General features: G+C 42.6%; 2 protein-coding genes across 7 annotated transcripts in view; both read right to left on the bottom strand.

The window, feature by feature from the left end:
* Positions 1-652: 652 nt before the first annotated feature.
* On the bottom strand, positions 653-18,208 carry cbl (Cbl proto-oncogene, E3 ubiquitin protein ligase). 2 transcript variants are annotated; one of them, XM_049726648.2, is made up of 17 exons: positions 17,302-18,208; positions 12,708-12,955; positions 8,979-9,125; positions 8,701-8,857; positions 7,920-8,041; positions 7,383-7,520; positions 6,793-6,880; positions 6,391-6,522; positions 6,102-6,320; positions 5,805-5,936; positions 5,029-5,173; positions 4,778-4,884; positions 4,576-4,664; positions 4,206-4,412; positions 4,036-4,124; positions 3,756-3,959; positions 653-3,455 (listed from the first exon to the last, which is right to left on the bottom strand). In XM_049726648.2, the coding sequence occupies exons 1-17, from the start codon at positions 17,446-17,448 to the stop codon at positions 3,160-3,162; spliced, it is 2,667 nt and encodes an 888-aa protein (XP_049582605.1). In that variant the 5' UTR covers positions 17,449-18,208; the 3' UTR covers positions 653-3,159. The 2 variants fall into 2 exon arrangements, with proteins under 2 accessions (XP_049582605.1, XP_049582604.1); XM_049726647.2 differs by having other exon boundaries at positions 4,778-5,173.
* Positions 18,209-19,200: 992 nt separating this feature from the next.
* The window catches only part of grik4 (glutamate receptor, ionotropic, kainate 4), a 170,022-nt gene continuing 168,016 nt past the window's right edge, over positions 19,201-21,206 (bottom strand). For all 5 annotated transcript variants that reach the window (XR_007482894.1, XR_007482895.2, XR_007482893.2 and 2 more), the window contains one exon: positions 19,201-20,592. The gene's annotated coding sequence lies outside the window, so the exon portion shown is untranslated. The remainder of the gene's footprint in view (positions 20,593-21,206) is intronic.

Genomic DNA, 21,206 nt, shown 5'->3' with positions numbered 1-21,206 from the left:
TTTTTGGTACTGCACTTTAACTGAAGGCACTATATTATTTTCTCTACTAGGTTTTAATAGTTTTTTTGCAAGAAATCTTAACAGAAAATGCATATTTTCCTTACTTACGCTTTTTGCAATGCTTCAATAATCCCAAATAGATTTAGGATTTTAACAATGTGACAAAACAATATATTTGATTTATGGAACTGCTTCTGTACTTACATTGAGCTTGTCTGTTGCTTTTTCCTCTTGGTGAACTTCCAAGGCAATTTGCTGCTTTTTACTGTGGCGTGATGCATTGATTATGTATTTAGCGCATGCTCTTTAGTAATATGTCTCGTCAATCTGTCAGGAAAAAAATGATTAAAAGAACAGGTTAGGACATATACAGACAAAAGTACTGACACTTCAGCTAATGTGAAAATTGGAATTTGGATAAGGTTTGCATATTTTTCCTGCTCTACTGCTGTTTACCCCAATTGTCCCGTTAGTGCAAATATTCTAAATGCCACCATTTGACCATATGAGGACGGACGTTACAGAAACTGGATGGTGTCGCGTTGCAATAATTAGGTCAACATCTAATTACCAGTAAGGGTCTTCAAATTACACATAAAAATACACCAAAATATCTTTAGAGTTCTCAACTAAGCACAACAATCTCAAAATGTCTCCTGCTTACAATTTTATTAACAGCACTGTGCAGCCTTCCAAAGTGATATGATCTTTGAAAACAAGGATGAATTTTAACGAATGCCTTTTTTCTTTTCTCAAAACGGCTGATGACGAGGTTACGTGAAACCACAGCTTCCTGTGGTGGCCCCATTTCGATAAAGCATGACTTTTTTTTCCTTGCAGGTGCAGAGAAAACAGCCATTCGGGATGTGCTTAGTCTTTTTAGGGACTAAGAAGAAAAGTAAACAGCAGGTGCTCCTGGATGAAGCTCACACACCCACAATCGCATGCGCACACAACAAAAGGCCTCAATCAATCATGATCTCAACACAAATGGCACTGCGTTCGAGAATTATTCACAGAAGTAAACAAAACATTCTGTTGGGGTGAGGGGGGGGGGGGGGGACAGAATACAGGAATGTAAAATGAGAGCCGACAGCATTCTTGTATGACTGCAAGCGCCTTTAGAGTGACAGTATCAAAGCACAATTTGGTATACTGTGCGAATACATGAATACACAATTAACACGCTGCCCTGGAAATACGGAACAGTAATGAAGACTCCATTACTTGCCATTCAAGAAGTTTGTCAAGGCAACTAGGAACATAAAAGCAGAAATGAGGATTGACCGTGTAGCTTAAACCAGAATAAGCTTATTCGCTATTGGAAAAGCATCAGACACACATTCTTCATATACAACAGGAGTGTTACATCAATGTACCACAAAGCTCGTGTGTGTTTTTATTCCAAGTACCTGGAAGCTTCTCTCGACAGAGGCCTGATGACCTTGGAAAATATTGTGCAAGTTAGAATGACTGAAATAAACGTGTGAGGGGGGAAAAAAAAAAAAAAAAAGGCTACAAGTGTGACTTCATTGATTCCGACTCAGCGGGTCTAAAAAGTTATTCCTGAGTTATTTTTGGCGAATTGGCCTAATCGGCCTGCTGCTGACGTCCATCAAAGCCGTGGGCCAAACTATTACATCAGCTATTCCCTTTCTATGACGTATAACTTTGGACCCTAAAGCCCAATTCCGCTTTACATTTTGCTTACTGTTGCTATGACGATCTGAAAGAAAGCTACCGCCCCACCCCAACCCCCCAAAAAGTAAAAACACTGCAGAGTTGACAGCTCTCAAGCTGCTTGTACGTTCAAGTATGCTACATTAGCGACTGCAGGAAAACGGCGATACTGTCACTTTAAAGGCAGACGACCAAGTTAAACAATATTCACAAACGTACACTTAAGGCTTAATTGTTTAACACTATCATAATAGTAGCAGCAGTGCAGCACTTCTGAATTAATTACAACAATATTTAGGATATTACAAGAATATATTACCAAAATGAAATCAATGACAAAAATTTGTTTGTAATTAAAACACCGCACTGAGCTGGAGACCGAAACCTGAACCAGTCTGACGATGATGTCAAAATTGAAATGAAATAAAATCAGTCACCTCAAATCACACAACATGAGCCCATCTGGTACTGCGTGATGGTTAACATTACAATATCAACATTCACTTCAAACACACATGCTAGCACTCACACACAGACGCCAGGGTGCTGACCTCAAATAAAACATAAGTTGGTATCAAGAACATGAAAAAAAAAATTGAGTACCAAAGCCGCGGTGTTTTGAGAATTTTGAGTTGAAGCATATTTGCATTTTGTGACTGTTTAAGATTGAAATGACACAAGAAAGTGGCAGATGTTTAGATGTACAACAGAACAATTTTACTTTTACATTTTAAATGTATTCATACCTGCTAAGGAAGGAAATTTGCACCATTTAAAATTTTTTTTGCTAGATGGATTACCAGAATCTTAGGCTCCCTCTAGCGGTATGCAAGAGAATCACTGCTTGCACTACACTTGATTTTCAAGTTCATTATAGGTCATTTTGAAAAATAGTTTTAAAGAACAATTTGCAACTTCCTTCTGTCATTTTCATTTGACAAATTACAAATTAAATTGGGTCAGGATTTGAAAAATTGTGGGCTTACATTTCCAACACACGTACAAACACGCAAACGCAGTGGTGCCAATCCGAGTCATCTTCAAGTCAACCCTCGCATTGCCGTTTAGACAACAGGCACATGCTTGGCGCTTGTACCAAAAGTGACCCTCGAAGCGGACATCTTTTCACATACTAACTTGTATATATTACACACATTTAATATACATTTAACCATATATTAAACTTTCATATAGACATACATTTTATTCATGAGGTCTTGGTTACATTTTCAGCCAGGCTTCCGAAAGGCGTCCTGTTTTTTCAACATGGTGGATGCCGAGTCGGGGCTGGCGAGATGCTCTTGTCGCAGTTTTAGAAGGCTGCTAAAAGAGATGCTGCGAGCGCCAGCCAATTAAAAATTCCACAACGGGCCGGTTGGGTCGACAAGCACCAGAGAGGGTAGCGCTCCAGGCAACGAGCCGCGCCGACCTTTAAAAATAAAAAGATCAAGCCGAGCCAGGGTGAAATAGCCGAGTGTGCTATGTGAGAATGTGCGCCGTGGAGGGAATGGAGACAAACTCTCGCAAGATGTTCTTGGCCATCTCAATATTGTTCTGTGCAATCATCAGTGCTTTCTGGATGTCCTGGTACGAATATCCCTGACTCATGAGATGTTCGATCTCGCTGCTAATGTGAGGATTGACGTCACCTCCCGTCGCCCCGCAACCGGGAGGGCCGGGGACCGGAGGGACTGGGCTGGGTCGGCGCTCAGAGTTGATGCGCCTTGGGAGGGGCTTGGGAGGTCTCTCTGGGGCTTCCACAGGCTCTGAGATGCCTGAAGGAACAAGGGTGAAGATGGGTGACGACTGACAAGATGTAGCATACAACTGTGAACTAAAAACATTGAGAGCATCCTCAAAAGGTTAGCAATGTAGAACCCAACTCATGATAAATAAAAAAATAAAAATAAAGGCCTATCTTGACTGACATATGAATAAAATTTGAACCATAGCAGACAGAAAACCTTCTTTGGCAGTGATCCACATAAAATTATTGAAGCGCTCTGGGCAAAATCCAAACTCGCTCGTTCATCGAGTGAAATGTAACCTCGATCGCTAAACTGTAGCAAACTTACAGGCGGCTACGGAGGATGAGCTTGATGAGGAGGATGAAGTTGATGAGGAGGACCCTCCCAGTTCGGAAAAGGTTCGTCGGGTGGGGGGCATCGGCAATTGCGGTTTGGGGAAATCGTAGCCGCTGTCCTCCTCCTCCTCCCTGTCTTCGGCTGTGTGCTCTCTAGGGCCGTTGGTCACGGGCAGAGGGGGAAGCTCGGAATAATCTGCATTAGTGGAAATGGGAGGAATGCATCAGAATAGAACTGAGGTCACGTACTTGTGTTTTGTCATTTTAGAAACCTGAATCCTGGGCTTGCTGCGGCCTGGCCTGGATGTTGTACATGGCCTCATACATGGGAGGCCCATCCTCCAGTTCGGCTAGTATCGGCCTACCAAAGGAAACAAAAAGCTACAATAAAGCATCCCCACCACTACGTGACCATGTGACGCAAGCCATCTTGAATGCGTACCGCGGATTGAAGGCAATGGCTTGAGTCTGCGTCTGAATAGCAAAGACCGACTGAGGCTGCGGGGGCCTCGAAACCGGGGGGCTCTCTACCATAGGTGGTGCCGCGATGGGGGGCAGGACGGGCCTTGAGGAGGGGATCATGTACTCTGACTCCTCCTCACTATCGCGGGCCTCCTCGCCTGTTGCCGACCTCGCGGCTGAAGACGGTCTGGGAAAAGACAGAGACATGTTTGTTCCGTGACCACGATGCAAACACTCATTTCTCAAACCATCTTTCTCTGTGCAAATTTTAACCAAGAACTGAGACAGAAATGAAACTCACTGTGGTCCTCGCTAATTTCTTGATCATGCATTTGAAAAGAACACAATACCTGCTTGCCAGCGAGTAGATGGCATTGGCAGAGGATGATGGTTTGACTTTGGGGTTGTCAAAATCTTGTCCGACCGCTGAGACAAAGTTCTGAAACGGAAATAGTAGAATCTCAAAACATGAATTAAAAAAAGGCAGAAAAATTCCTCTGGTATATTTTTTTTGCAAATTACAAGATGGGTGTGGTGTTTTGTAGTGCTAACCAGCTGGTGATCCAAACTGAGGGAGTTATTGTTCTTCTGCGGGTCGGTGCAAAGAGCAGAGGGCAGCGCCAAAGGGAGGGAGTGCCGGTTGGAGAGCTCCCTGACACCTGCACGCATGTCCACACCCACAACAGAGACTTGACCAGACAAGGAAGACGAGGATGTCGGGGCTTTGGGAACAGGCCGGGAGTTCCAGTCGGCGGCCGGACGGTTTGGGGGTGCCGGAGGCAATTTATCTCGGGGAGCCTCACCAGGCGTGCAGGGTAGGGGCCGTCTCTGCAAGCGCCCCTCCAAGCACGGGGTGGACGCGTGGGGGCGGTCGGGAGGAGGTGGAGGTGGGAGATCCCTCAGTGCTGGGGGGAGAGGAAGGGGCTTGTCTTTGTGATGAGACCCTGCCTGGAGAGCAAAGTGAGAGCCAAATCCAATGAGATTAAACAACTGTTTGAAAAAATGCAATAGATCTGGCCTAAGCTACTTCAAATGAAGATTGTGGATATTTTCTTTTTAGTAGACTTTATACGAGTAGCGATAACCACAAGTTTATCGCAAACAATGCGGGGAAAAAAAAAAAGTGTTGAGCAGTCTGGCTGTTTGTGAGGTAAAACTCTGTCACACAGTAACAGAATGTACCCACTTCCTCTTCACAACACTGCTGTCATTGGCTGAGTCAGGGCTGTGAAAACAGTCATCCTACAGCACAATACGGGCCATTTCCTGAAAGCTTACTATCTGTACGAGACATATTTCGACGTGTAACTGGTGCAAACGACTGCCTCCCCGAGTAGACTGGCATTGATTAACTCTGGGGAAAATGAATTGATTAACAAAAGGGGAGAAAGTGCGGGAAAGTTCTGAACTCCTTCACACGTCTGCTCTATGGAGCAGAGCAATGCTAACCGCTAACTCTTGGGTGAATGTAGATAAACTATCATAAAGTTGTGTAATATTTGATAATGCAACAATAATATGCTGATTCCTGTTTTTTAATTTACATAACATCCACATGAAATTGCATGTCATGACTGACCTTAGTAGTGAGTCCAGGACTGGAGGCCCCAGGTGGGTTAGGGGGTCTATGTGGAAGCAGGTCTAGTCTGGGTGGCACGGGTGGAAGGGATGACTGAGGAGTCATGGACACAGGTGAGGGGGGACGTTCCACCTGCATCACGTACACAAAACAACTTCAATACCGTGAGAAAAAAATGTCCGTTGCACATAATCTGACACGTGGTCAGATAGTTCAAGCTGATAAGAAAGAGCACACCACACAACTTCCCCAAACTGGATGACATGACATTCTTGTGAATGCTCTTCACAAAGTTACCTTTGTACAAGCAAGTTTGCTCATCATTAGGTGGGGGTCTTCAAGTCTGTCGTCGTCATCGTCGTCATAACTGGGTGACGGAGCGCCCTCGGCGCCAAACAGGCCCCTGCAGGAGTTCCCGCCGTTGTCCTTGGGGTCAAATGGATCCACGACGATATGCTCGGTACCTTTAATCTCGCAGCGACAGAACGGGCAGCCCGTGCCTTGACCCTCGGACTCCTGCGAATGTGGACAGGGGATGAGGAATGCGTAACCCCAAAAGCCAACAAAGTCACAACACGCAGTGTACCTGCCACGCTGTGAGACAGGAGGTGCACATGAGATGACCGCAGGGCTCGATCTTCACGTCCTTGTCGTTCTCCGCGCAGATTTTGCACAGTTGGAAAGTGGAGCCCATCTCACAGTAGAGTTCATATTGCTCCTGGAGCGAGAGAGAGAGAGAGGGGGGGGCAACCAAAGGCAATCATGAGCCCTCAGGGACCTCTACTCAAAATCGCTGAGTGGATCTGCCAAGTCGCTGCTGTCCAATATACAACTCGGGTCTTTCTCCACAATGATTTACAGTGGAGTCTGACAAAATGTACATTTCATTCGATTCCAGATCGTTGGAAAAATAATTTGAATGAACTCAATTCATCGTCCTTATTTAGGTACAATAACGTAAACGTATCAAAAAGCATGCTGCACTGACCTGTGTGACTTTAATGTGATCTTGAGGCGAAGGCTCACACAGTCCGGTCAAGTCTGGATTTTGAGGCCGGCCATCAGGGAATAAATAGCTGGAGATGTAGAGGCACAGAGGTTATGCTTGGTCATCTGAGCTGTCAGAAACTTTGCAGGGCGATAACAACGTAGAGTTAGCACGGTTATCCCAATATATTTCTTTTTTTATTTGTTACTCTGGCTGTACTACACTCGTTCAAATGACTGCCCCAGAAAATAAAAATAAATAAATAAAATAAAAAGTCAGGTCCCAGGTGACATCTGCTCATTGTTGAAAACCCATTTTCTAGCTTTAGTGGGTATGTTGTCAAGACTATAACTGGTCCTCTTTCTAGTAACAAATAAAATAGATCATATCTTTCGAAAAGAGAAAAGGATCTAGCCACAGATGTACAAGCATCATGCAGTCTTTTTTTTCTTCTAGTCTGTTAGTCAGCAAGCTCCGTTCTGGTTCACAAAGGATCATGACTGCGGTGAGATAGCCAAGGCCATGAGTCATTTAGGACTTGCATGACACTGCACTGTAAGCATGCCAAAATGGAATACTTGTAGACTTACAATCCTTCCCTGAAGCCATCTATGAGGGCCTGGAAGAGCGGTTTATTATGAGGAATGGTCTGGAGAATGTTTCCATCTGCCGTCACGTAGCCGATGGCCCACTGGCCCAGCCGGGTGCAGCTCAGTCGGAAGATGTAACTGAGGGGGAAGAAAAAGAAAGAAAAAAAAAGTGATAAGTTCACACTGGGTTTTAATGATGAGCACATTTGGGGTGCAAACAGACGCTGGAATGACGCAATATGAGAGCGCATTGACGTCTGTATCGGGGTAGACGTTTACTTTTGGGCTTGGTGTGCTATGAGGTGTTCAAGAAAATGGCCGCTGGCACCATAAATTGTCCAACTCGCGCTATACTGTGAACGTCATTCAGGCCGGCCAAAGCGGTGACATCGTCTTTCAGAGCACAATCAAGCTATTGATGCTAGGTACCAGTACACACACACGCCGAACCCAACTGGAACCAATGCCTGTTATGTACACGATAAATACGATATTTCATTATGTTTCATAACAACAAAAAATGTCATTTTGTCTCACCTGCCAGGTTTGTGAATGAACTTTTGCAGTCGTGCTTTGACCTCGTCGTAAGTGAGGAAGGCCATATAACCTGGGTGTGTGACCGCCAAGCTGTTCCAATTCCGTAAAAGGGATGACCAAGGCTATCGGAGAGAGAGAAAGTGCGACAAATCAGTGGTTACAACCAAGACCATCAAGTATGAGAACATCATGTTAACATTGGTTACACACACACGCCACAAGTAAAACGGAAGCAGAAATTGCAATAAGTAAGATTCCACATAGATCATCCGTAAAGGTTGACTCAAGTGCACAAGAGCAAAAGCAATGCTGCCATTAAAAAATTGCACGATAATTCAGTATAATTCATTAAACACCAAATATGGACTGTTTCAGCACAAAAGTGAAACATGGAGAAAAAAAAATTGAAGTCAGACTGATACTGCCTTTTAGCAATGTGTTAATAAGCAAATGCTTGCAAAAAAGGATGAATATGTTTTGTAGACATAGCCGCCTTCTGACCTTTTTTTCCTGTGGCTTGTGATTATGCAAACCCCAGGGAAAGCACCGGTGTTAATGGTAGAACTGAGACGCCGCATTTTAATGTGTATTTGATTAGCAGTCTTCCTGACTACAAAAAGTAGGAAGAAGCGTGACTCATGTCGAAAATGTCATCCAATCTGCTTAGTGCTTGTCTGGTATTAGAAATGAGAGCCCTTTGTGGTGCAAATGGAAAAGGTGAATGACCTTGAGAGGGAGCGTAAAATGAAGGTGGCGTGTATTATTTAACTGAACAACCTACCTGGAAAAGCCTGGTGAAAATGTCAAACTCAAAAACGGAAATGTAGTCATTGCAGGTGAGGTCGATGGTGGACTTGAGGGCCATGGCCTCCAGGCCTGAGCTGATTGGGTGGAACTCGTGAAGAGACTGGCGGAACACCTTCCAAGGCACGATGGTCCTTTGGATCAAAAAAAAAAAAAAATACAACTTGATGATTAAAATGATTGTGGAGCAATGGTAAAGCGCACTATTGTGAGCACCGACAAACATTTCAAAAATGATTGGCATCGAGGTCTCACTTGTCCTCAAAGGCACGCCTCCAGAACTCAGCAGCATCAGCCTTGGTGATGCGGAAATTGTCGCCCTGAAACAGACCGTTTGGAAAGATGGCCTTCAGCTCGGCCAGCATGTGGCTGAAGATCAAAGATAGCTTGGTGAGGTTCCTCCTGTGAACGCAGAGAACAGACCATTTGTGGTTAAAGGCTGAATCATTTTAGAGTACTAAGTGTATTCATATGAACTTTACATGGTGATATTAGCGCACCATGTCAGAAATATTTAATTAAAAACACTTTTTTTTCCCCTTGGTGTAAAATGCCTAAAACGGTAACAGTGGGAGAAGCCGTGAGGAAAAGTCAGATTACACAGTAACCACCGTGAAATTGATATTTTCACACATATTTGCACAATTGGGTGGACTGATGGTCACATGTTTATCTGAGACTCCTCTTGTTTGTTTTCAAACTGTTATATTAATGAGTTAATTAAATTGTCTGCGACATGTGACAAGATTGACTGCAGCATTGGCGCATAGAAAGATTCCGCCACAGGACAGAAGTGACGTGACGAAAAGTGAGAAAATGATAGAAGGGGAAGAGGTTGGAGTAGAGTGCAATGTTGGCAAAGCCCAGTGGCACCTGGCAGCATTAGCGGAGTGACGCTAAGAGAACCCTGATTTATGAACACACACACACAAGAATGTGTGTGTGGATGTCGGGCAGCAGGAATTGACATGCACGAAAGCGACAGTAATAAAAAGACTGACCACACTGCAGCTGCACTACACGACACTGTCTATCTTATAAACTAATGGCCGCTAAAGAGAGAGAACTGTGTCCGAGGATAGCGTGATAAGTTTAGAGCTCGATATGTTTAAAGACACTGCAGATCTTTGCAGCTCGGTGTTAAAAAGTGGTATTACAAACCATTTTATACCGATAATGGTAATAATAATAATTTCATTTGGTATTATTTAGTCTACAGAAATTCAAATTAATGCACAAGACGATTTGATAATCAACCTGTTTTTCATTAATTTTGCCACCTCTAAAATATATTAAGCACAACAGTGCTGAGAAGTAGCGCAACATCTTTTGAGTGTCCCAATTATTAAAAGGAAGCAGAAAAAAAAAAAAAAGGGAACTGAATCGCATCTCTCCCGGGCATCTCCATCCTACAATAGCAGCTCTGTTGTCAGTGTTTGTACTACCCCCTCCAACTGTTGCTGTTATCTAAGCTGCTGTGCCAACATGAACAATGGCGAGTCCCACAAAAGAGCCGCGTTTGATTGCCATGTTTCATCTCTCCCTGGCGGCAACCGCAGCAAAGAGCAGAGCCCCCCCCTTACCCCCAAACACTATGTTGTTGTCAACCCCCGCCACCACACTATCCCCCCTGGTGCTATAGATTGACCTCTGACCCTGCAGCTGGCTGCTCCCTTCCTGTTTCCTGCTGCCCGTGATAAAGTAGTTCTACTCGTCAGCCAGAAAGCGTAGTGTGCTAATACAGCGCAGCACAGCAGCAAAGGTCAAACCTTAGAGAATGAACGTCTGTCTGGATTTACAAGTAGCCCAAATGTCAGCTTGCAGCTGTATTATCTTTGCTCCTTCGATCGAGGAGGGACATCTAGATTGGTCACATGACGCCAAAGTCTTGGAAGAGGTACACTAAATGTTGTTGACATAACATTTGAAGTCACTCAAGATGGCTGAAGCGTGGGGCAAATTGGGACTTGTCCAGCAGCTACAACACAACGCTTTAGTTGTTCTTCCTTTTGACATTTGTGTGGAATTGGAGAATGGACAGACATTTACATCCTGAGCTCGGTCATTCTTCGCCAATACATCAATGGGGTGATGTTTTAATGAAAGTTTTGAAGCCCGACAAAGAAACAAAAAAAATAATAGCACTCACTAACAGTTTTGTCTGTACGCCATACTACAGCATTTTCAGCCATTTTTATAAATATGTCACCTGGGATCATCGGTCACATGTGTCGATTAATCGATGGTTTAAAGTTCTATAGGCTTTCATGAACCAATTGTACTAAAATGGTCCATTTGAGAAAATAACATTTTTACAATTAATTCCTAAAAATGTGCCCTTAATATTAGGAAAACAAATGCAAATTAAAAAAAATATTTTTCGGGCTTCATTGAGACTGCGTATGATAATCTGGCGGGCCTTATAGTTTAAAAAATAATAATAATAAAATTCCGGTATTTGAAACGATGTCTTAATCATTTAAGAAAAACACAGTGTTTGAAATCTGGCCCAAATATCGAGCAGTCATCACTTTATATGTGGAACTGGCTTCACGTCAGATGTCCATCAGGAAACAGCACTCAACATAGTGCACTTCAGTATTGATCCAACCACAAAACCCCACAAACAAGCACCTCAGTGAAGCCAACAACAGCCTGCTCTAATTTCCTGTTCAACTTCTTTTTTTTTTTATTATAACTTATGTTTGTCTTAGACCTCAAGTTAAAACCCTCATTAGAGTTTTGAATTGAAAATCTTGGCTGCTGGGCTTAATCCGCTTAATAATTAGTTATACACAGAGAGTATTTGCGCATATTTGAGCTCATTTGGCTCAGTTTGAATAATAATAGGAGCTGATTGTGTACAACAGCGCAGAGAAGCGAGTGGATAGTCTCAAAGTAGGACAAATGACTCAGTGCCATAAAATATGATAATCTGCTAGTTCTCGATGTGAAAGTAAAAAAAACAAGTGTGATTTACACTTTGTTTAGTGTACACATTCGTAGTCATGTACTAGAAACAGCCGTTATTTTCTTTTTCGTTGAGTCATAAGAAGAAGAAGCCAGATGTAAAGATTCAGGTTTACGGAAGGAAGAACAAACTAACTTTGGCATTTAGCTGCACAAGAGTGTCAAAAGTCACATTGATATCTGGAGCCCATAATCACAAATGACTCGCTCCACGGCCTTAAAACAATCAAGCGAAAGGTCCGTCACTGTCAGTACCGTGCGGGCCGGGCCCTCCCAGTTGCAAGAGCCTGCTGCCTGCAAGCCCACCACTTCCTGCAACCATCTGGACCTACGAATGGTGGCCAGGATTCGATTGAAGCTTAGCCCAGGGAAAAGATAAAAGGCTCTCTTAAGAGAGGTCAAAGCTGCATCCGGGGACTTTTCTGTGAACACGGTCACAGTCTTTGCCGATTCTATGACTAATGGTTAGCGTACGCCGAACATGCTAGCTTGATGTTAAAACGGAAGTGTGCTTTTCTTCTGGTTAATTACTTTCTGTACTACAAAAGACCAAGGTTCTTTTCCTGGTAAATGGCAGTTAGAAAAAGGTAATCTTATTCGGAAAAAACATGATCAACAGAATATTCGGGTTCCTACGTGGATTTACATGGACGTTTTTTTTTTTTTTTTAAATACTGCCAATATTCAGGTTTTAAAATAGTTGTCAGTAGCCATCTTTGTGAGTTTAGACTGGGCGTGTGGACTACTTAAATGTTCCATTCACGTTGCTGCAGTCACATTATGCAATTAGTTGATCAAGATATTTAAGTTGTTCAAACAGCTCAAGGCGACTGTTTTATTGTAAATATTTTTTTACGCAAATGAAAGAGACCAGTGTCACTGAGGAACTGAGCAGAAAAAAAACGGAATTATCAAATGTCCCACTAAAAGGAGAAGCATTTGATTTAAAAAAAAAAAAAAAAGCACATGGCGCAACATGAGAAGAGTTCAACACTCTTGACGAGAGACGCTCACCTGGGTTGCGAGTTCTCCTCATACATGCGCTCCTTGCCCTCCTTGAACAAACTGATGGTCTGCTTGGTCTTCTTAGTCAGGTTCTCCATGAAGACTCGGAAGTACTCGTTCTCGCCCAGAGTTTCCATTTTGCCTTCGTAGCGTGACAAAATGGTGCGCAGGTGCTGGTACGTGTCTGGCAACAGGTCCAGGATGTAAGGGGGGCTGTTCTTCAGCGCCAATTTGGAGTTTTGGCACAGGCGCACCACCTGCAAAGAGGCAACGCGGCAGGAAGGTGCATTAAGACAAAAGGAAAAACGGAAGAAAATAATCAAGTAATCAGGGGGGGGGGGGGTTTCGTGCCGCATTTCGCTCCGGGGCTTTCTTTAGTTCATCCATTATGGCTTCAGCGCAATTTATCACAGTGGCACAGTGCTTCCTCTCATGACTGAACAAAAAGTCTTGGTAAGAGGCCAATGGAAAAATCATATACACAAACCTGAACTATTTAGATTCCAAAGCAGGGTTTTTATCATTTATTCCGTCACTTCTGTAGCTTCACCATTGACACGAATGAACACAGCAATTGGTGAACCGAGATAATCTTTCATCTGGCGGTTTGTCGTGTCGTCAATCAACTACACGCTGTGGTCAGAAATGATCACTGGACTGACTGACCTTTTGTTTGGCTCATCCTACTGTACTTCTTCTGCAATGTGAGTCACTGATAATGACCATTAAAAAAAAAAAGAAGTCAACAGAGCACTCAGACTGGAGGAGTCTTCCCATAAAACGGCAGCTGGACAGACGGCTATGATGCAACGACTGCGGGATTTTTTTTTCATCTCATCATCGTAGTTGTGTGAGAACAAAATGCTGACTGTTGAAAAACACTCATATCAAAGTCTGAGCTAGAGGAAGTGTAGGGGCACATTTAGCACCACCCGAACATTAGGATCAGGACGTGGCTCCAAAAGGAAGCAAAAAATAATTGTTCTTTCCAGTGTTAAGGAACTGTGTAAGAGTTCATTTTATAATTGTGAGAATAATTTAACAATTATCACGACAAAAAGGCATGAAAATCAAGTCACAGATATTTAAGAAATCTGTTAATTAAAAATGGGAGATGACCATATTTACATAATTTTGGCCAGGGTGAGAGCTCAAAAGATTCTGACGTCCAGCAAACTGTTGATCAGCATTGCGCCACGAAGCATTTTTATCCTCACATTTAAAAAACAAAAATTAAATATATCAAAATAAGTACCTGGGATTTATTGTCTGAACACTTTACAAATAAAAAATTGGGTGACATTTACGCAGACCCCAACTATGGCAATAGTAGATAGAAAGCTTTTCCATCAATCTCTGTTCCGGCTAGCTGTTTTTTTTTCCACAACTGCTCTTTCTTAGTACTTTATTAAATTCACTTAAAAAAAAAAGGGAAAAAAAGACCATTCATTTCCAAGTATCATTGATAAAGGGAATTCATTGACTACTCTGAATGAGGAAAAGGCTCATTTCATTCAAGACCACTCGGATAGAATTTTCTCATCATGTGTTATGCATCAGCTGGCCACTAGAAATGGATTATGTTGTGCGCACATCATCATTACTTTCCAAGAAATGTCCACTTAGCAAGCAAATAATCGATAAATTGAGGGCGGGGTCAATATTACTGTTATTAGTTTGTACTCTGAATCAGACATTAAGATTTGCACGACTGCACCAAACAACTTCACAATGAACGTCAATGAGGTCAAATATTATAGGCAGTACTTTCCCAAAAAGCATTTGAGGACAACTGTGTATCTCTGCTGGGAATTCAGATCCATCTCCAAAAAGTCCCTGCTCAGGGGTTAGTGCTTTGAATGAATTGAGATTTTGGCGAAAGCGTGACTGAATGAACTCCACTAACCCTTTTTACTCCACTGCTGACACATTTCGGTCTTGAAACGTGTCATGCGACGAGATAGCGGACCCCCCCCAGGAAAACCTAGTAACTATTTATTCCCCTTGGGGGAAAATTCGCTGGGAACTTGGAAAGGCAGTCTAACATGAGAATGGCTCATTTTTGGCCCTCGGTATTGGTTCTGTTCCAGTTGATGCAAGGGGAATATAAGTTGGTAATTGATGCTACTAAAATATGACGTTACCCAAATGGTTATTTTTAGTGGATATGTTTTTATCATTTTACTACAGCTGGACAATGCATTTGGAATGGAATAAGACTTTACCTAGGAAACTGTACCTCATATCCATTGCTGCGGTTTAAAATGTCCCCAAAAAATGAAATGGGATTCTTCATGACCAACAGAATCGTACTTTTTCGATAATGAAAATAAAGCAGCAGTGGTTCCCACCCACCAGTTAATAAGTTATCTTAGTATTTAGTACAGATGCTTTAAAAATGGCAATTTAAAATATGATTATGATTTTTTTTCAGTACACAACCTGAATCCGTCTGCATAAATCATGTTTGAAGCGATCCATGGCACAAACAAGCCACAGCTCTTGACGACCCGTGACTTTCTACTCGTGGTTTTGACCTGATAAGACCGTTGGCAAGCTAATGATACTTGTATCGACAACTCCAGAACACTACTATGACTCAGCTTGCCACGTGCACGTACTGTATATAAACACACAGGTGCCACAAATACCTCAATGCCCAATAAATATCTTGTGGCAAATTTCAGAGCTGTCCACATGAGCAGTTCAAATTTCCTTAAACGTATTTCTGAAGAAAAATTAGGCTCAGTTTTTAAGGATTATTGTAACGAGCTAAATCCAGGATCGCTAGTCAACCCGATTGAGGGCATTTGAACCATGTTGCACTTTTCTAAGCCCTCAGCTGTAAACAAGCAAGAACATGCTTCCGTGTTTCTGCAGTGTTCAGAATGTTCCTGGAAAATATACCATCTGCCTAGAAAAGTGACGCATACAAAAAAAAAAAAAAAAAAAAAAAAGACAATACGATTTTGCTTTCAGTGCAACTTACGTGTGTGTAGATGTCAAATTTAAATGGAATAAAGTTTGACTCTTTTGCTGTACTGGTTTGTTTCCCTTAATTGTGCAGTGATGCGCCTCATAACCTGGCGCACAGGATTTTTTTTGAACTGCGCCATGCTGTTAGGATTAAAGCGCAAGCATTACTCTTTTACGCTTCACTGTTCGCATACAGCCAGTTTTGGTGAGATTTTATCACCCCACAGACCTACGCAAATGATTGACTCCACTGTGACGTGTTTGATAATGTAATTAGTCAGATGTGATGAAACTATCGTCATGACGTTTGTCAGTAAAAAAAACAAAAACAAAACAAATCACCCCACATTCAAGATGGCAGATTTCAAAACATTGGGGAAAAAAAGTCTGAGAGTTAGTTTGTCTGGCATAGTACACAAACGAGATAAAAGATAAAGAATATATGCTTGTGAGTATTGTTAGATTGTCTGTCTACACATATTTGCACAGCATTTGTTCAAATATATATTGCTTCATGGGCTTTTGATACAGCGACATCAATACTCATTTGTCAACTCACCTATGGCGTTTTGCACTGTGTATGAAACTTTTCAAAGACACATTTGCATGGTTGTTTTACATAGTGGTGAAATTATTTGTTTTATCTCCCAGTAAAATTTAACTGGGTATGGTAATAAACAGCTTGAAGCAAACACTTGCCCTCTTTTTGGGAGAATTATTCACTATCTGTGCTAAAATCTCCAAGTGCGTGCAAGTCAAAGCAAAAAAAAACAAAAAACTTTTTTTTTTTTAAATTACGGTTTTAAAGAAACTTTAAAACTCTACTTATTAACCCAAACAGTGTAACACTACCTTGCCTGGTGTATTATCTTAAAAGGTTAGGCTAACCAAAGCGAATGACCATAACGCAAATGATTATGATGAGGTTCCTCTTCATGAAAGATGTCTCCCTGCTCTGGTACACTCAAAGAGGAAGAGACAAAAGAGTGTCTTGTCTTCCTATTCACGCTCATATTTGCTGTGTGAAGCTCACAGGAAACTGGAGGTCAAAATGCATGAATCCGTGGGGGGTACACAAAACGGGTCTCCCCCTTGAAAATACAGTTGGACCACTTATCATTTAATGTTTTGTTAAAGAGTTTCCAGGGTAGACTCCTCAAACCAGTCTATTTAAGAACCGCCCGTTTTAATTGGTATATTTTCCCGGGGATAAAAAAAGCAAAATCTAGTGTCAACCTTCCTATTAATTTCAACTGCAACTTATTATGGTGTGTAAATGTGGCAGCAAAAACAAAGAAATTGTTAGTAGAGAATGGCAAAAACTATGAATAAACAAACCCTTCAAAAGAAATATTTAACTCATAACGCTGACGTGGTTAGATTATAAGTCATTTGAAGTCTTCTCTTCTAAAAGTAACGGGGCAGTGAAGCCTTGGAGCGTCATTTAAAAGCAAATTAGCCAGTTCGCTAACACGAGCTAAGCATGTCGCCATCCAGCTGATTAGCTTACCGTTAGCATCGTTAGCAGCACACGGAAATTAGCTAGCTTATCGTTAGTTAGCTGTAGTTAGCTTAGCAACCAACCACTCCAAGCATCCGCGCTTCATGATAGTCGCTCTTGACCAACCTTATCCATCAGTTTCCAGCACTTCTCCACGGTCTTTTTGTCCACGGCCCCGGGCTGGTGGTGCGAATGGAGGTGGTGGTGGTGTGGCTGGAAGGCATCCTTCATCATTCCGATGAGTCCCCCGCCTTTCTTCAGGTTGCCTGCCATGTTCGGGCTCGGGGGCGACTGGGGTCTGGTTGCCAGAGCCGCAGACAGGTGAGGCGCGGCAGGCGTCGGGGAGGGAGGGAGCTGATGATCCGGCCGGGCACCCCCCTTGGCGAGGACAGCGCCCGAGTGGCAAATCCGGCGAGTTCCTCTAACCCGATGGGTTAGAGGAAGAAAGGAAGAACTATCGAGTAGAGGCTTCCATCAGTAAAACGATCAGCTTGGCGAATAAAAAATCCAAATGTGTCTAACACAGTCCTCCAAAGGCGAGTGTAAAACGCGCTATGCAGCTGCGGCTAGCTGCGGTTCTCCGTGCCTCGGCGTGCGGGCACACGCGCAGCCCGGCGATGGGGAGCAGCCGAGTGAGCTCGGAGGACAATAGCACCGCTTCTTCGGTTTGACTCGAAGCGTGTCCTCTCTGCAGTTCTACTGACGAACTCCCATTGTGTAGTCAGCAGCAGTTGATGACACCTTTAACTGCAGCTCGAAGGGGAAGTGGGGCGTCTGGGTGACAGCCCCGTGCGGCGCGGCTGGTGGAGACCGCTCGCCGACGGCCCCGGAGAGGAAGTAGCACCGTGGAGCCGAGACACACGCTGGACAAAGACCGACTAAATTACGGTGAAAATTCAACATTGCCCGGTAGCGTTTCTTTGCTGCTTCCCCCCTGTGACGTGTATGCACGGGCCTTTCCTTTCCTGTTCTTCTCTTTCCGTTTGCCCCCCCTCAAAATCCCAACTCCACGCCTTCGCTCAAGCGCGCTCACGTGATCGGGAGCGCGCGCCTGTCAGTACACTGCATAAAACAAACAACAAAAAGTTTTTTTTCCCCCCCGAGGGGATGGGCAGTAGAATAAAGGTTTAAATTTTTACGTGTAGCGCCCTTGTCGCCCCTGACAACCGGGGATGCTTTTGCTGTGTCTCACTATGGCCCAAGTGTGTGAGTCACCACACTAGCGACGGGTGGGCTCATGCTGCCATGCCAGACTCAATTTAAGCACATCACGTGTCACCATGGCAACGACAGTGGCCTACAGTTAACGCTGAAGCAAAACAAACAAGATTCCTGTGAAAAATACTTCTGGCGTTGTTGTATTTTTCAACACAGTGCAGTGACGCTTTGGATTTTTGTTCCATGAACATGCGCCTTACTCAAAGCATGAGATGCAAGCATCTTGCAGTATGGGTTTTTCGAAATACAAACCCAAAATGTTAGATGAACACTCACTACACTCTATTTTCAAGTCACTTCCTTACTGGCTATCTTTCCATTTCACGCCGCCATCACAAGCTTGTATTCAGTGTTGACCACACACGAAGGGATTTTCCATCATAAGGAGACCTTTCATAGTTGGCGAGAGAAATTGCAAGACTGCCTGAGGCAGGGTCACTTTCTGAAGGGACATACTGGAAATCAAACCCACCATCAAGAGGACAACATTGCGCAACACTTACTAGTATTTGGTATAAAGACAACATGGAGGTCGAATTGTAGATGTGATGTCAAACATTTCCATCCTTCCATTTTCTGTAGAGCTTGTCCACTCAAGAGATTTGGGGTGTGAATCTTGACTGAGGCCCTCTTGTGTGGTCTTTGCATGTTCCATCTATGCTTGCATGGATTTTGTAACATGTATTTTAAGATCTTAGAAGACTCTAAATAAAGCAAGTGAGAATGCTTGGCTGGTGACCAGTCCAGGGTGGGATAGGCTCCAGCTCAATTGTGACCCGAATGAGGACAAGCACTATGCAAAATGGATGGACATTTTTCAGGTTTCAATCACACAATGGAAATGTAACTCAATGTTTCAATTAATACATGAACTGGTACATTGGTAGGTGTTGGGATTAAAATGTATATATTTAAAAAAAGTGCTGTAATGTTGCTTAATGTCCACTAGAGTTCGCCATTTATTTGTTCCTGCAATATGGGACAACTAGCCATTCAGAGCACACACTTGGGCAAGGACTCAAAAACTGTATTCAACATTCTGCCTTTACAACGATAAAAATTTATATATTTTTCAAGTGGCCAAATCAATAATTTAATATATTTAATAATTTATTGATATTATTGTAATTGTAGCTCTCGTGTACTGTTTCTGTTCGTGAATAAGCACATTCAATTAGTGATTCATATTGTGGTACTAATCTCTTTGAAGGCTGCAAAAGAAAAACTGAACTAAATGTTAAAACTATGCATAATGTTTCTGTGGGTTACAATAATAATAAATACTATAAGTAAAACATCTGCCTCACTTTTGATGAACATTATTGCTGTACTGTATTAGTATAAGGTTGATCATTATTGTGAGTATTTTTCTACAAGTATTTTTTTTGTTTGTTAAAACGTACTTGGTGTGATACATTACGGAAATGATCACTACCAGAGTGGGTTATTGAAAGAAAATAAGTCAAGTTGTCCACATTTAATTCAATTCCAATCCGACTAGTGCATCTGCTGCAGTTTGGTTAGCGATGTGACGACTCACAGGAGCTTGCCTGCAGCTGCTTCAATGTCCAAACTGTGATTTCCCATGGAGCCAAGTGCAGAGAGGCAATAACAGTAATTTGTGTGTACTGCGTGCCCATCTTCCTGTCGGATTGGAAGGTTACTAGTCTTTGACTGAGGATGTTTTGGCCAAAATGCCCAACAACCCTCAGCAAGTAAACAGCTGAGTAACAGCCTTGACACCATCTCACTTTGGAGAGAGCGAGACCACAATGTGGATATCACGCACAACACAAAAGCTTACATAAAGTCAATGACTGGGATAAAAAATACCACAAGACCGATCATGATCATCACAGACCTGTTTAGAACAAGAAAGCATATTTGGTAACTTAACCCATTCACTCCCATTGACGGATATAGTTAACTGGGTTGGCAGTGAAGGAGTTAAGTAAAGGATAATCAAGCATTTACTCCCCTCATTCAGATCAAAGTCAGGAAAGGTTTGTTGACAAGTCTCACATGAGCAAGAGTCCAATGATTCTCACGCGAGACAAAAATAGCTAAATTTTCTTTAGCTGCAGGAGACATTTATGAATTAGGTTCTTCTGGTTGACATTACTGTTGGACTTGTCAGCACGAGAGGACACAGCAGGAACTGCGTACCATTGGGGCGTTCCATCTGGCACGGCATAGCACCTTTAAACAGCACAAAAGGGCAAATATATCAGCATAAAGAGCACAAAAAGTGACAGGACGCATTTGGAATGAAATTAAGATGCCAATAAAATAAAGGCTGCTCAAAATGTCTCTCCAGAGAAGGTCATAGTTAAGCTTTAATGCACTCGACAGATTCTCTTGTCTTCAAGCTAATTGGCAATCGCTGATTTAGTACCTGGGACAGTTAGTGATTTGGGGGCCCGAGGCAAACAGTCGTGGGGCCCTCCATTTTGTGTATTACAAAGATTCATGTTTATCATCAACTAAAAATCGTGAAATTGAGAAACTACTCTATTTCTTGAGCTTTCTGGATGTTATTAGCTAACAAATACATCATCTCAACACTCTTACTGTAATTAAGAACATTATTTACTATTTCGACTGATTTAGTACTCACATCTTTGTGATGAAATGAGTCAGCCATTTTACTTTCCATTTCAGGTCGACAGGTTGACACCGATAGTAATTCTACTGCCCCGAATGTCTTGGGTCTTGCTGTTATTCATTCTGTTGTGTTCCTCTCACTTGGGATAACTCGGCTTTATTTTCCAAGTTTGGTTCCAAGGAATTTAGTAATTCTATTATTCCAGTAT

The sequence above is a fragment of the Syngnathus scovelli genome, chromosome 7 (assembly GCF_024217435.2).
Source record: "Syngnathus scovelli strain Florida chromosome 7, RoL_Ssco_1.2, whole genome shotgun sequence".
Lineage (NCBI taxonomy): Eukaryota > Metazoa > Chordata > Actinopteri > Syngnathiformes > Syngnathidae > Syngnathus > Syngnathus scovelli.
Note: the sequence above shows the minus strand (reverse complement) of the source record. Positions and strands in the feature narration are given on the sequence as shown.